At 33.6% G+C, this 15,586-nt stretch overlaps 1 protein-coding gene across 3 annotated transcripts; it reads right to left on the minus strand.

The window, feature by feature from the left end:
- Nucleotides 1-304: 304 nt before the first annotated feature.
- LOC111046663 (THAP domain-containing protein 1) lies at nt 305-15,323 on the minus strand. 3 transcript variants are annotated; one of them, XM_039422206.1, is made up of 3 exons: nt 13,285-13,616; nt 9,051-9,767; nt 305-3,084 (listed from the first exon to the last, which is right to left on the minus strand). In XM_039422206.1, exons 1-2 carry the CDS (start codon nt 13,353-13,355, stop codon nt 9,131-9,133), a joined length of 708 nt encoding a protein of 235 aa, XP_039278140.1. In that variant the 5' UTR covers nt 13,356-13,616; the 3' UTR covers nt 305-3,084; nt 9,051-9,130. The 3 variants fall into 3 exon arrangements, with proteins under 3 accessions (XP_039278140.1, XP_022187951.2, XP_039278141.1); XM_022332259.2 differs by lacking the exon at nt 13,285-13,616 and adding an exon at nt 14,990-15,323 and having other exon boundaries at nt 1,860-3,084; XM_039422207.1 differs by having other exon boundaries at nt 1,860-3,084; nt 9,047-9,767.
- Nucleotides 15,324-15,586: the final 263 nt, after the last annotated feature.

Below are 15,586 nucleotides of genomic sequence, written 5' to 3' on the forward strand. Positions count from 1 at the left end.
ATTTGATGCATTTCAGGCAATTTTACCCATAATTACCCACTTTTCATATTCAATGGTAACTGTAGGAAAAACTTAATGTGAAATACGTGCGCAAAGTTCCTCTGCTGCACTCAAGAAACCATTCCGCCCTCGCCTACGGCTCGGGCGTAAACGTTTCTTTCGGTGCAGCAAACTGTCACTTTGCGCACTAGTTGCACAAATAACTATTTCAACTGCGCGTCGATGTATACACAAGGTTTTTTGAAATTTTGCATTTTAAGGATAATATGAAAAGTAAAGGAATTCCTCCATACTCTGATATCACTATATTTATCATCTACTCTGAAGAAAGGATTAATCAGACTATAGAATTATTCATAATAATCAATCAGCTGACAAGTGGATTACACAGATGTTCTGGAGGAGCCGTGTCTATTTCTATGAGGTCTATAGTTTCAATCAAAGACCTTCAAGAGTTATGTATCTTTAAGGTCCTTGGTTTCAATATCTTGTTTTGCAGTCATATTATGTGTGCCCATCAGTATCAATATTCTCACATTTGAAAAAACTAATTTGATAGGTGATTAAAATTAATCGAATGAACTAAATAATTCTGAAGAAATTATAATATTTTTGATTGAAAAGATTATCGCGGAACTATATGAATTATATCATATGGAATACAAATTCAAACGTGAACTGAGTTTGTTAACATTTCAAACAGGTGACATCAGATACTTGTGGATGAGAAAACTGCGTGAGGTCTACTGTTCACAGGACTACTAGTTAGACTTACTATAGGACTGCAGTTTAGTATTGAAACCTACACAACTACAGGTGAAGATTCAACACGAAACTGCAGTCCTGTATACAAGTCTAATAAATGTGGATGTGACAAGAATAAGACTGTGTTTTTCAATTTACTTCCAAAAGATAGGTAGGCCAACCTTTTCACTCTAACAAATTCAAGTCCAATTTTCTGCCCGGAAACGAAGAAACTACAAATCTTCCACAAACTCACTTCTCTTAGTTTGAAAAAGTGTATTCAATGTCTTTATACATAATTATAGTTACATATTATAAATAAATACTATTATTTGCATATACAGAGTGTTTACGAGCTCCCTATCAATACTCTGGGGCATAAGTTCCTGGGTAAGAAACATATCTAAATATCATATTTAAATTTCCGGAAGTCTTCAGTTACTCACACTGCGGCCATTTTGCTTTTTTCACATATTATTTTTGTTCTAAGTAATGATTGGACATACGGAATTGAAACTTTGCACAATCATTTATAACAACTGAACAAAGCTACAAAAAAATTATGATAATTTTTCAAATTCATGAAACAAAATGGAGGCAATTTAAAATTTTGTTTCTTAAATAATTCAGAAACCATTGGTTTTACAAAAAAATTACAAGAATAACCTCTTTTAGTAAATTTAATTACCTATCGATTAGTATCTTTTTTAAGATTGGTCCAATTTTTACTGAGATATAGTAGCTTCAGTGGTTGGTGACCCACCTTTAGAGGGTTATGTAACGTTATTTTATTGTTTGAAATGACCTGAAATCGCTTACTACTAGTAGTGCTGTGAACAGTAGACCTCACGCAGTATTCTCATCCACAAGTACCTGATTGAAACTATAGACCTTATGGAAATACAGCAATAGACTGGCTTCTCCACACATCTGTGTAATCACTTGTCAGCTGATTTATGATGAATAATTCTATAGTCTGATTTTTACTCTAATATTGGCGTATGAAGGAGGCTCATTTTTCCTTTTATATTATCCTTGAAATGCAAAATTTCCAAAAACCTTGTATATACGTCGACGCGCAATTAAAAAAGGAACATACCTGTCAAGTTTCATGAAAATCTATTACCGCGTTTCGCCGTAAATATGCAACATATAAACATTTAAACATTAAGAGGAATGCCAAACCGTCGACTTGAATCTTGGACCTCACTTCGCTCGGTCAATTAACATGCAATGCAAATAATAGAGATTGAGGCGACTCTATCAGCATGCCTTGGTTTGCACTGCAACAAATTTTCAGTGATCACCTATCACTAAAGCTGCCATATATCTCAGTTAATATTCGTCCAATCTTAATAAAATCAGGTACCAATCGATAGGTAATCGAATATTCTTGTAGAATTTTTGTAAAAACAACGGTTTCTGAGTTATTTAGAAACAAAATTTCAAATGGCCGCCATTTTGTTTTATGAATTTGAAAAATTATCATTATTTTTTGGTATCTTTTTCTAGTTGTTAAGAATGTTGTTATTGTACAAAGTTTCAATTTCGTATGTTCAACCATTATTTAGAAAAAATATTAAGTGAAAAAAGCAGAATGGCCGCTGTGTGAGAAACTGAAGACTTCCGGACAATTTAAATATGATATTTAGATATGTTTTTTACCCAGGAGCAATGCCCTAGCGTATTGGTAGGCAGTTCCTAAACACCCTGTATATATTATTTACACTCATTCAGCAATAATAATAGGACAATTCAATTATCTTTAACTCAAAACAGATTCAAATTGAGCACAATTTGATTCACTGAATTCATTCATTCATGAATAATGCATTTTATTCCTAAATAAAATTTATTTATTGTGAAAAACACTATAATCATAATAATATAATTATGATCATGGAGGAAAACTAGGCTGAGCCTGTACCATTTTTCTCCCAAATTTAAAAATTTAATTTTTATCCAAAGTATTATTCGTCACTAGTTTATATTGTATTGTTATTATATTGTATTGATTCATAAAAATGAATCATCATAAAAATAAGATGGTGCATCATCAAAATGATAGGAAGAGAAAAAATAAGGTAACCTTGTGCTATTCCTCTCCCAAATTTAGATAAGCTTACACATAGTCCGAAATAGGTTGAGTTTTGTAGTTCTCAACTCCACAAAACTAAGTATTGTATTGGTAGTCATCATATCAAACTAACTTGTCTTTATCGAGGAATTATATGTCAACATATATTGGATAAGTGTTATAGATACCAGTTCCAAATTCACATTCAAGATTCAATATCCAGATACTCAAGTCGATGTTTGAGAAAGTCATTGTTCATCATCCTGCAAAAAACAAACCAATTAAACAAATGAATTCAACCATAGAGAAAGTATAAGCAAATATTTATTTATTTGTTTGATACAAACATATAAAGGCTCACAGACAGACTCCAGTATGATGAGCCTCAATGACCTATCTAATAGCACAGTAAAACAATATCTCATATCCCATGGTAAAGGGCATTCATGTTGCAAATTTCACTGTTAGCTCAAACCGATAGTCCTATAAGCATAGAGATAAGATAGCATAAGAAGATATCCCATGGTATAGGGCGTTTATGTTCCAATTTTCAATGTTAACTCAAGCCGATAGACCTAGTAGTTATTTTTCGTAAAGCTATGTGACGCTGGTAGTCTCTCACACAGTGCCGTTCTCACACTCTCACCCCAACAAAACACTAATAATAGTAGTATATGACAGTAATAACATTAGTTGACAGTAAGCGGCTGGAGTTAACAAAAAATCGGCTTGACATTTGGAAAATGAACGACATATATCATGGGATATCTTCTTATGCAATATTTTTCTATGGTAATAAGTAGATGAACTCCAACTATCAACCACCTATAAAGGAAGAGGGTAGCGGAGAAGGTGGCTGAGAGTATTGAAAAGACATGCATATATTTGAATGTGTCAATACATATTGGAGCGGCGATGGTATAGAGTAGTATCGGAGAAAGTAGCTACGAGAATATGAAAGAAATAGCATGTATTTTAATGTATTTAAATACACATTGGCTAGCTGCGAAGGTAGAGGGTAGCGGAGAAGGTAGCTGAGAATGTTGAAAAGAAATACTTGTAATCAAATGTCTCAAAGCATATTGAAGCGGCGAAGGTAGGGTGGAAGGTAGAAGGAGGCTGAGACAATAGTTATTTGTATATCTAGAGTGAAATAGTTATTTGTGCAACTAGTGCGCAAAGTGACAGTTTGCTGCACCGAAAGAAACGTTTACGCCCGAGCCGTAGGCGAGGGCGGAATGGTTTCTTGAGTGCAGCAGAGGAACTTTGCGCACGTATTTCACATTAAGTTTTTCCTACAGTTACCATTGAATATGAAAAGTGGGTAATTATTGGTAAAATTGCCTGAAATGCATCAAATGTTTTTCTGTGTAATTTTATTATTGATAAAAACCTTAATTTATTGTCAAATTGAATAAAAATGTTGTCCTTGGTTATAATATCTAATACTAATAATTTGCGCGTTGTGCTTCGTTGCACCTCTGCTCACTATAGCAGCCACAGCAGTCACTGTTACCAACTTCATTTTGATTTTGCTGCACTGATTTTTCCTACAGTTACGTTGAAAAGTGGCCATTGCTGCACTGATTACAGAACGCAAAGAATCACTTTTCCGCTCTAGTGCGGGAAAAATTTTTCTGCACTCCAGATTTGCAACATGGCAACACAAAATACTTAGTAGGTTATATGGAGCAACAGTGCAGCAAAATCAAAATGAAGTTGGTAACAGTGACTGGGCTGCTATAGTGAGCAGAGGTGCAAAGAAGCACAACACGCACCTTATTAATTATATATTATAACCAAGGACAACGAGGACTTTAGGATTTTAGGATTAAGTTTTTTATCAATAATAAATTACACAGAAAAATATTTGATGGATTTCAGGCAATTTTACCCATAATTACCCACTTCTCATATTCAATGGTAACTGTAGGAAAAACTTAATGTGAAATACGTGCGCAAAGTTCCTCTGCTGCACTCAAGAAACCATTCCGTTTCTTTCGGTGCAGCAAACTGTCACTTTGCGCACTAGTTGCACAAATAACTATTTCACTTATGATATACACAACATTTTTCCTCCACCTACATTTTTATAAAAACTGCAAATAAAATAACTTTTAAAAACGTACGTGACCAAACAATGTGTTACAACATAATCTAAAAAGTGAACAGAAACAGCTGGCTTGTAATCACAGTTCTCCGCCGACAGCGTTAACTGTCGGCAAAAGTTGTAACAACAATGGCCGCCACAACTACAGCTATGATGAAGTTCCCGTTTCAAACTTGATTAGTTCATGAGAAATATTCGTTGACTGGTATTTTGAATAACATGGAATAAAAAAATCACATTTTTTTAGTATAGTGATAATATGAAGTTTGTAATAATTTTAGCATACAAACATAAATTTCATATATTGATCAAATGTCTGGTTGAGGTATTGAATTTAGTTGGTTTAATGACTACTCTATATGCTTCCTCATCTGAGTTTAGACCTTCTAACCTATTACAATGTGAGTTTTTAAAATAGAGATGCATCCCATGTTATTTAAATGGAGTCACTTTTCCTCCCCAGGGAGTTTTTCTGTTTTTTAGTACCGAGAGCGAAAAAGTGACACTTTAGTATTATGTTTCAGGGAGTAGAGAAAGTATTTTATACAGTAGGTGGAGGAAAAATTACGTTTTAGCACTCTCAGCTTCTTTCTTCGCTACCCTCTACCTTCGCCACTCCACTATGTTTCGACCCTAATTATTCAAGAAAACTGTCGTGGATTGAAAGAAAATATTTCAATATGTACAGTATCTGAGAGTAGTTGGTATACTGAGATGCACTTCATTGCATTTATCAAAATATTGAATATATAAATATTACATTTATCAAAATATTGAATATATAAATATTGCATTTATCATTTATCATATTCATTTGTGCTTTTAGAATTAAGTTTGTTTTTTGGACCTGCAATAGTTATTTGTGCAACTAGTGCGCAAAGTGACAGTTTGCTGCACCGAAAGAAACGTTTACGCCCGAGCCGTAGGCGAGGGCGGAATGGTTTGTTGAGTGCAGCAGAGGAACTTTGCGCACGTATTTCACATTAAGTTTTTCCTACAGTTACCATTGAATATGAAAAGTGGGTAATTATGGGTAAAATTGCCTGAAATCCATCAAATGTTTTTCTGTGTAATTTTATTATTAATAAAAACCTTAATCCTAAAATCCTAAAGTCCTCGTTGTCCTTGGTTATAATATCTAATACTAATAATTAGCGCGTTGTGCTTGGTTGCACCTCTGCTCACTATAGCAGCCACAGCAGTCACTGTTACCAACTTCATTTTGATTTTGCTGCACTGTTGCTCCATATAACCTACTAAGTATTTTGCGTTGCCATGTTGCAAATCTGGAGTGCAGAAAAGATTTTTCCCGCACTAGAGCGGAAAAGTGATTCTTTGCGTTCTGTAATCAGTGCAGCAATGGCCACTTTTCAACGTAACTGTAGGAAAAATTATTTCTTTAACCTTCTGGCATTCGCGCTGTTGTAGAAAGTACAACAGTGTCAGTTTTTCTGCTTCACAAAACAATTGAATGGGGTGGTGTCAGTGAATGAGACACCTATGCATTCCAAAACTTTCTCCCCATCACTCCACTGAGTTGCAGTATCAACCCGAGCAATGGTTCAGTCTTTAGGTGCCATTTAGTCGCCACAGTGCATAAGATAGGGAAAGACTGTAAACGAACCAATAACACAGAATTGATGGCTTTGCTTGATGTACCTTATTGAGCTATGAAATGGTTATCATCCAAATGTTCAAAAGGCGTAAAATGATCCAAGAAGATGGAAAAAGTAATTATACAATTAATTAATATGTTTTGACAGTAAACACAGTACATAAGACTTGAAAAATTGGATGTTGTACAAAATACAACACGCGACTGCCCATGTGATTGAGTAGGGCGCGACTACCGGAAGGTTTAACCTCTATGAATATTTCCTCCTTATGTGGATATTTCCTATTTCAGGATGTAAATAATGAAGAATATTTCTTCTATGTTTGGTTTTGAAGCATCTAAATTTAAAAAAAAAAACTACTTTGTGAAAATAAATCAAGGACTGAACATTTTGTTAAGTGAACAACTAACAAGACTTAACCTATTTCGGACTATGTGTAACCTTATCTGAATTTGGGAGAGGAATAGCCCATGTTACCTTATTTTTTCTCTCCCTATCATTTTGATGATGTACTTATTATATGAATCATAATAATCACATTGAAGAAATTTCCAATAAGATTCATTAATTTGTTCATTTGTTCGACATTTTTATGAGCGTTCAAAGTTGGAAAAAGTAAATTCGTCGAGTTTAAACACTTATAAAATTTTTCAAAACGTCAAACATAGGAACAAATTATATAAATCTTATCGAAATTTCTTCAATATGATTATTATGATTCATATTATTTATTGATTCATACAATAAGTGCATCATCAAAATGATAGGGAGAGGAAAAATAGGGTAACCTTGTGCCAATCCTCTCCCAAATTTATATGAGGTTACACATAGTCCGAAATAGGTTAAGTCTTTTAGTTGTTCACTTCACAAAACCATGGAGGAACAATAGCATAAGTAGATATCCCATGGTATAGGGCGTTTAAGTCGCAACTTTTACTGTTATCTCAAGCTGATAGCCCACGTAGTTCTTTCCCGTCAAGCTTCATGACGCTGGTAGGATCTCATATTGTGCCGTTCATACACTCTTACCCAGTCAAGACAGTAAAAATAGACAATAATCGATAGTAATTTATTGGCTTGAGATAACAGTAAAAGTTGCAACATAAATGCCCTTTACCATGGGATATCTACTTAAGCTATTGTATCTCTATGACAAAACTTTCAGTGACAGGAAAAATAAGGTAGCCTTGTGGAAAATGCCTTTTCTTTTCAACCATATCCTTAGAATTAGATTTGATTGATAGTTTTCCTATCATTTTCCTATCTACGTTTTTCAAAAATATCTAAAAATCTAAAAAACTAAGTTCAATATAAAAAAATTTGACTGGATTTTTTTTGTTGCAAATTTCATGTAGAATCTATGGCATTCGGCTGTTACACCTTTTGTGGGACACTCTGTATATATGAAATAGAGACTTAAAATATGTGAATTCAGAGCTAAAATAGAATTGTAGTACCCTTTGGCTCAACTCAAACTTACGCGACTCAGGTCGAGAAGAGACTCAACTCTAGTCGAGAGCATGTGTTTTCAAATGGTGACAGTCGCGGAGACTAGAATCGACTAGTCTCAACCTGAGTCACGTAAGTGTGAGTTGAGCCTTTGAAATTAATAAAATAATAGATTAAGAATACAAATTATAACAACTACTTACAATTTGTATTGTTAATCTATTATTTTATTAATTTCAAAGGGTACTATAATTGAATGAAAAAGACTAAGAAATTGTCAAAAAACCACTGATTTTACTGTGAACTTGTGATTATTTGTTATCAAATGTTCTGAAAAGTTAGATTCCTTAGAAAATGTTCTGCAAAGTTAGATTAGTTAGAATCTAACTTTGCAGAACATTTGATAACAAATAATCACAAGTTCACAGTTAAGGAGAATGTTGAGTTTCTGCATGTTTATAACAAAGGCAGATCTTTGAATATTCTAGAGGCTTTAGAAATAACAAGAGTAATCAAGGAAAATTCCCAGTATACTCTAAATGACCAGATTCATTTCAACCAATACAACACTACGAATTTAGTTTTATCATAAAATTGTAAGCATACATTAGTCAATAGTTTTTCCATTTACATATTTGTTTTATTATCTTTCACACTTGTTTTCTTGGATCTTATTTTGTACTGAAAGTAAATTTTATTATCATGGCGATTCTGTTGCTTAAGCCGCCATTTTGTCACACCGTTCACCGTTGAGTGGGAGGAGACTGTCTAGCTAGGCCCATGGCAGGCGTTCATGCCCTCGACCAATAGCAGTACTCGCCTACTAATATAAATTCTGCTGCTCTTGTATTTAGTTTTAGTTTATCATAGATTGACAATGGTGTAATAACCGAAACCGGTCTTTCTAATTATCAATAAATCAGTGGTTTTTTGACAATTTCTTAGTCTTTTTCATTCAATATGAATAATTACCACAATATCAACTTCTCAACTACACAAAAAGGTTCTATAATTATATTTTATACATAAAATAGATATAATATTGCTCACCTACCGATTGTGTTTAATTTAGTCGAGTCCATCACAGCAATCTCCCAGCATTAGCAGCTCTAAGCAATATCATCCAAAAACCGTTCATTCAGGATAAACTTCACTCCACAGCATTTCAATCTCAGAATTGAATGAACCTTTTTCCATCATCGCATTTTTCAAACACAGCATCGATTTAGATCTTCTCCCCATTTTCCTCCGGACTGTTTTGATCTTCTGTCTAATTTTGTCGGCTGGAGATTTGACTGGAATGTCCAAGTCTTTTATTGTCTGTGAACTCTCGTCAAATTGTAACAGCAATTTAGATTCCGCAGTAGCGATTAAATTTCTAGTCGAGAGAGAATTGCTCGTTTGTGATGCAGCGTCTTGTGTTGAAATCTCAACTTCCTCTGGTGGATCTTGGTCCAAGGATACCAGAGATAATTTCTCAGTGTAGGTTGCATCTTCTGGTAAATCTCGTTCCCTTGGAAATAATATATCTGGTGAATTGTCGTCCAAAAAATCCCCTGGAGATAATAATTCCTGAGTGTAGGTTACCTCTGGAAATATAGAAGGCACCGCGAACACGCGAAGTCTGGGCTTATTCTCCCCTGTAACTTTCAGCAGATCTATCTTTCTGAAATGCTCACTGCAAATCGTTGAGCCAATTTTCGGCCAGAAATCTCGCCTTCTCATAGCCGTCAACCATTTTATAAGAAGCCTCCGATCATCGAGAGGGAACCTGCAAATTGAAATTGAAAATACTGTCAGAAATGACGATGAAGTTGGAACTTTTTGTGAAAATGAATTTCAAGCCAAAAAATACTTCAAGAAATCAATTCGAAGTTGAAACATGTTGTAAATAGTTATTTGTGCAACTAGTGCGCAAAGTGACAGTTTTCTGCACCGAAAGAAACGTTTACGCCCGAGCCGTAGGCGAGGGCGGAATGGTTTGTTGAGTGCAGCAGAGGAACTTTGCGCACGTATTTCACATTTAATTTTTCCTACAGTAACCATTGAATATGAAAAGTGGGTAATTATGGGTGGAATTCCCTGAATTGCATTAAATGTTTTTCTGTATAATTTTATTATTAATAAAAACCTTAATTTATTTAATAATAATGTGTGTGTTTGAATGGCGGGGCGGCTGTCATCCACTGTTGCCCACCACATCAAGATTCTTATAACGTGCACCACAGTCACAGTTACCAACTTAATATTGATTTTGCTGCGCTGGTGCTCCATATAACCTACTATTTTGTGTTGCCATGTTGCAAATCTGGAGTACGGAAAAAATTTTTCCCGCACTAGAGCGGAAAAGTGATTCTTTGCGTTCTGTAATCAATGCAGCAATGGACACTTTTCAAGGTAACTGTAGGAAAAATAAATTTCGAGCCAAGAAACGCTTCAAGAGATTACTTGAAGTTGAAATATGTTGTGAAAATTAATTCTAGGCCCAGAAATGCTTTAAGAAATTACTTTGAAGTTGTAGCATGTTGTAAAAATACATTTTTTTAAATTATAAACTAGCAGATAATCCGTGCTCTGCAGAAGTCTTATTCAAAACTTATACCACTGGAATCTTGAAGAATTTGTAATAGACATATAACCTTGCTCAGTGAATTGAGAATCTATATGCAAAATTTCAAGTTGATCAGTTGAGTAGTTCAGACGTGAATTTCCTATCCCGTACATGTACAAGCCAATTCTTTCCTCTATCATAAATTTATTTCACATAAAAAACATAAGGTGAAGATATGAAGGTAAAGAAAGGATCAGGAATAGATGAAAAAAGAAGGTATAAGGTGACATGACAATATTTGGAATCTTATAAAAGTATTGACATAATATTTATAAATATTTTTTTGAAAAATTGATTGGTTTTCAAGCCAATCTTATGTTATCTCAAGCTGATTACTGTCGACTAAGCATACATCAAACGTATTTCCACAACTTTTCAACATAGAGAAAAGATAGCAAAAGAATATACAGAGGATCCCACCAAGGTTGTAACAGCCGTTGACCATAGACTCTTCACAACATTTCTGACAAAAAATGTTCAGTAAACTTTTTCTCCTATCAACCTTAGTTTTCGAGATATATCGATTTTTCGATATTTTCAGAATATGCCTACCTCCGGTCATTAAATACTCAATAACTCGAAAACTACTGGTCGAATTTAAATTTCAAGGGTATTGTTGGGAAGAAAAAAATATATCGAACAAGATTAATGTAATTTTATCTGTTGTTGGATATTTTGTAGTTTTTTATCAGGGCTTAAGCTTGAAAAAAATGCTATTCTTCAAATTCAAAGTCAAATTTCAAACCGATTTTTCTCCGGCTGATTATAGTGGTTTCAATATTTGAAAAGCTTCTCTATTTCATAAGCTTTCGAATGAGTATAAATTCAAGAAGGTAAGTTCCATGATAAAGTGTTCAAAACTGCTAATATCTGGAATGAACACCATCAAAATGAGGAAATTCACAAACAGCATGCATCAAGAGGTGATCATAAAGGGGTGAAATCACCTGATTTATCTCTGACAATATTCACAAGTTTTAATCAACATTTAAACATTCTACAATAATTGACTTTTTCAATAACTTGCATTATTTCCTGTACCATAAATCCTGAATAAAATAACAATAAGTATATGTTTCAGCCTATTTTCAGTATAGTTTTCAGTGTACTCTCCAGTTAATTGGCATGATAAGTATCAACTTCGTCTAGTAGAGAAGTGTTCGCCTTCATTATCATGAAATTCATCTTGATTGAGTACTTGAAAATGTTATTGGTGTATGGAGAGTGTGGATGCAATTCAAGAGAGGCAGAGAGAGTATACAGGAGACGTTTTCCTGACCGAAAACACCCATCTCATATAACACGTTTTTGAGATTGACAGATGTCAAGATGGTAAGGGTCTAGGATCAGTTTCAAGGTACGAGAGGCCCATCTTAATTTCTGAAGCTTTTGAGAATCTTATTCTAAAGTATTTCGAGCAGAATCCTCGATCCAGCATCCGGTGGGCAGCTGGGATGTTGAATGTTTCAAGAATAGTTCAAAGAATATCGAAGAAGAATAACTGTCGACCATTTCATGAAACCCAGTTCAAGTGTTGAATGAACCTGATACTGTTCCAAGAATGCAGTTTTGCCGTTGGGTCTTAGCACAAGATTGTGTTTCAAACATTTTATTGACAGAACACAGATAATAGTACGTTCACAAGAACTGGTGCTGTAAATTTCCACATTACACATACATGGATCTTTCATTTTCCCTGCATGAATAAATGGTGAAGTTTATATGGACTTTCTGGTCAATGAGCTTCACGAATTGATGTAAGACGTGCTTCTCAATTTGAGGCAGAATATGTGGCTCCAGTTGGATGGCTGCCTCCCTCATTATGCTAGAAACGTCCGTGGGTTGCTTGATAACAATTATACTGGGCGGTGGATTGGCCGAGGTTGACCCGTAAGTTGGCCACCACGCTCACCAGATCTTACTCCAATAGACTTCCACTTTTGAGGGGTTGTAAAAAGTAAAGTTTACAGAGAACCTGTAGAGACCAGGGAGGAACTGATTCTCAGAAATGAAGAGACGTAAGCAGTGAGCATGATATGTAATTTGATTACCATCTGAATGATTGCCATCAGTTTTTTAACTCATCTATTTTGAATTATTATTGTATGAATAAATTTTGTTGGATCTTGTAAAATTGTATGGTTAATATTTTATATAGTCATTAATCTACTTTGAATTATTATTCTATGAATAAATTTTGTTGGATCTTGTAAAATTGTATGATTAATATTTTATATAGGATTTAGGCTATGTACTACAGAAAGTAATGCAATAATCAGGTGTTTTCACCCTTATTAGAGAATAATAAAATATAATACAGTGAGATTACATCAGGTTTACATTTTCATTGTTTTATAGAACCAAATATCTATAGTGAGATACACGTTAGAATTGCAATGGGAAAACAGCGTTGCCGATTCTCTGCCTTTCATATTGGTTATCTAAGCTACATATTGAACTAGGCCAATCAAATATTTTATGAAAGATTTTTGAGAATTTTCCTGTAAAGAATATATTTATGATATGGTACAATGTTTATTCCACTATGAAATACCTTGAATAAAATATATTTGATAGGAATGTGGCTCTAAACTTTAAGAGAATCAAGTTGCACATCTGTGGATTTTTATAAAAAAGTAGGCCTAAGCTTACGCCTATTCAATATTATTATACCCACCTGAAAAAAGCAATATTGTTATCAAGCGTATACTGATTGTCGCATCCAAGAACACTGCATTTTATTACCATGGTTTGGATTTATTTTCTATCTCAAATTGAAAGTTATTGTCCAATGTCCATTGAAAGTTGAAATGGGTACCATAGCCTACACAATACAGTTCAAGACTTTGAAATGCAATTATTAAAATAACACTACTATACCCAATAAACACCTGAATACTATCATTTGAAGGTGATTTATGATTTTAGGATTACCAGATTGCTGAAATCCATCAACTAAATAACCTCAAAATGTCTATCCTAAAGATAACCTAAAAATCTAAAATGTAAATAAAGTGAAATGCACTACAGCGCTTCTAGTGGGCATCTTCACAACTACTTTTTCAACATTTCAAGGAATGGCGTCTTTCCCGCTACTTTTACAGCTGATCTTCATCACAAATAAAAAATTTTGTTGGATCTTGTAAAATTGTATGATTAATATTTTATAGTCATTCATCTACTTTGAATTATTTTTCTATGAATAAATTTTGTTGAATCTTGTAAAATTGTATGATTAATATTTTATATATGATTTAGGCTATGTACTACAGAAAATAATGCAATAATCAGGTGTTTTCACCATTTTAGGATCACCACTTGATGCATGTTGTTTGTGAATTTCCTCTTTTTGAATATGTTCATTCCAGACATTAGAAGTTTTGAACACTTCATCATGGAACTTACCTTTCCGAATTTATACTCATTAGAAAGCTTATGAAATATAGGAGTTTCTTGAATATTTAAACCACTATAATTACCCAGAGAAAAATCGGTTTGAAATTAGACTTTGAATTTGAAGAAAAGCATTTTTTCACGTTCAGGCCTTGATAAAAAACTACAAAATATCTAACAACAGATGAAATTACATTAATCTTGTTGGAAATGTTTTTCTTTTTCCAACAATACCCTTGAAATTTAAATTCGACCAGTAGCTTTCGAGTTATAGAGTATTTAATGACCGTAAGTAGGCATATTCTGAAAATATCGAAAAATCTATATATCTCGAAAACTAAGGTCGATAGGAAAAAAGTTTACTGAACATTTTTAGTCAGAAATGTCGAGTACAATCTATGGTCAATGGCTGTTACAACTTTGGTGGGACCCTCTGTATATCCCATGGTATAAGTCGTTTATGTTATATATTTCAAGCCGATTACTACCCACTACTGCCTATTATTACTGTTTGATAGTGTAAGAACGGCATAGTATGAGATACTACCAGCTTAACAAAAAATAACACTAATACTACCGGCTTGAGTTAACTTTGACTTCATTTTTATAAGAGAATAATAAAATATAATACAGTGAGATTACATTTACATTTTCATTGTTTTATAGAACCAAATATCTATAGTGAGGTACACGTTAGAATTGCAGTGGAGAAAGATGAGAGATCAGCGTTGCCGATTCTCTGCCTTTCATATTGGTTATCTAAGCTACATATTGGCCTATAAAATATTTTATGAAAGATTTTTGAAAATTTTCCTGTAAAGAATATATTTATGATGTGATACAATGTTTATTCCACTATGAAATACATTAAATAAAATATATTTGATAGGAATGTGGCTTTAAAATTTAAGAGAATCAAGTTGCACATCTGTGGATTTTTATAAAAAAGTAGGCCTAAGCTTACACCTATTCAATATTATTATACCCACCTGAAAAAAGCAATATTGTTATCAAGTGTATACTGATTGTCGCATCCAAGAACACTGCATTTTATTACCATGGTTTGGATTTATTTTCTATCTCAAATTGAAAGTTATTGTCCAATGTCCATTGAAAGTTGAAATGGGTACCATAGCCTACACAATACAGTTCAAGACTTTGAAATGCAATTATTAAAATAACACTACTATACCCAATAAACACCTGAATACTATCATTTGAAGGTGATTTATGATTTTAGGATTACCAGATTGCTGAAATCCATCAACTAAATAACCTCAAAATGTCTATCCTAAAGATAACCTAAAAATCTAAAATGTAAATAAAGTGAAATGCACTACAGCGCTTCTAGTGGGCATCTTCACAACTACTTTTTCAACATTTCAAGGAATGGCGTCTTTCCCGCTACTTTTACAGCTGATCTTCATCACAAATAAAAACTATGTTAGAAGAAGATTTATCTGGATATATCCTCAAAAAGCACATTTGTTTATTATAAATCATGAATGTTCAACTCATGGATGCATTATATACTCAACGAATACATTAGATGTATATAATATTGGCAATGCTCACGCGGGAGATTT

Source organism: Nilaparvata lugens, chromosome 2 (assembly GCF_014356525.2).
Source record: "Nilaparvata lugens isolate BPH chromosome 2, ASM1435652v1, whole genome shotgun sequence".
Classification (NCBI taxonomy): Eukaryota; Metazoa; Arthropoda; class Insecta; order Hemiptera; family Delphacidae; genus Nilaparvata; species Nilaparvata lugens.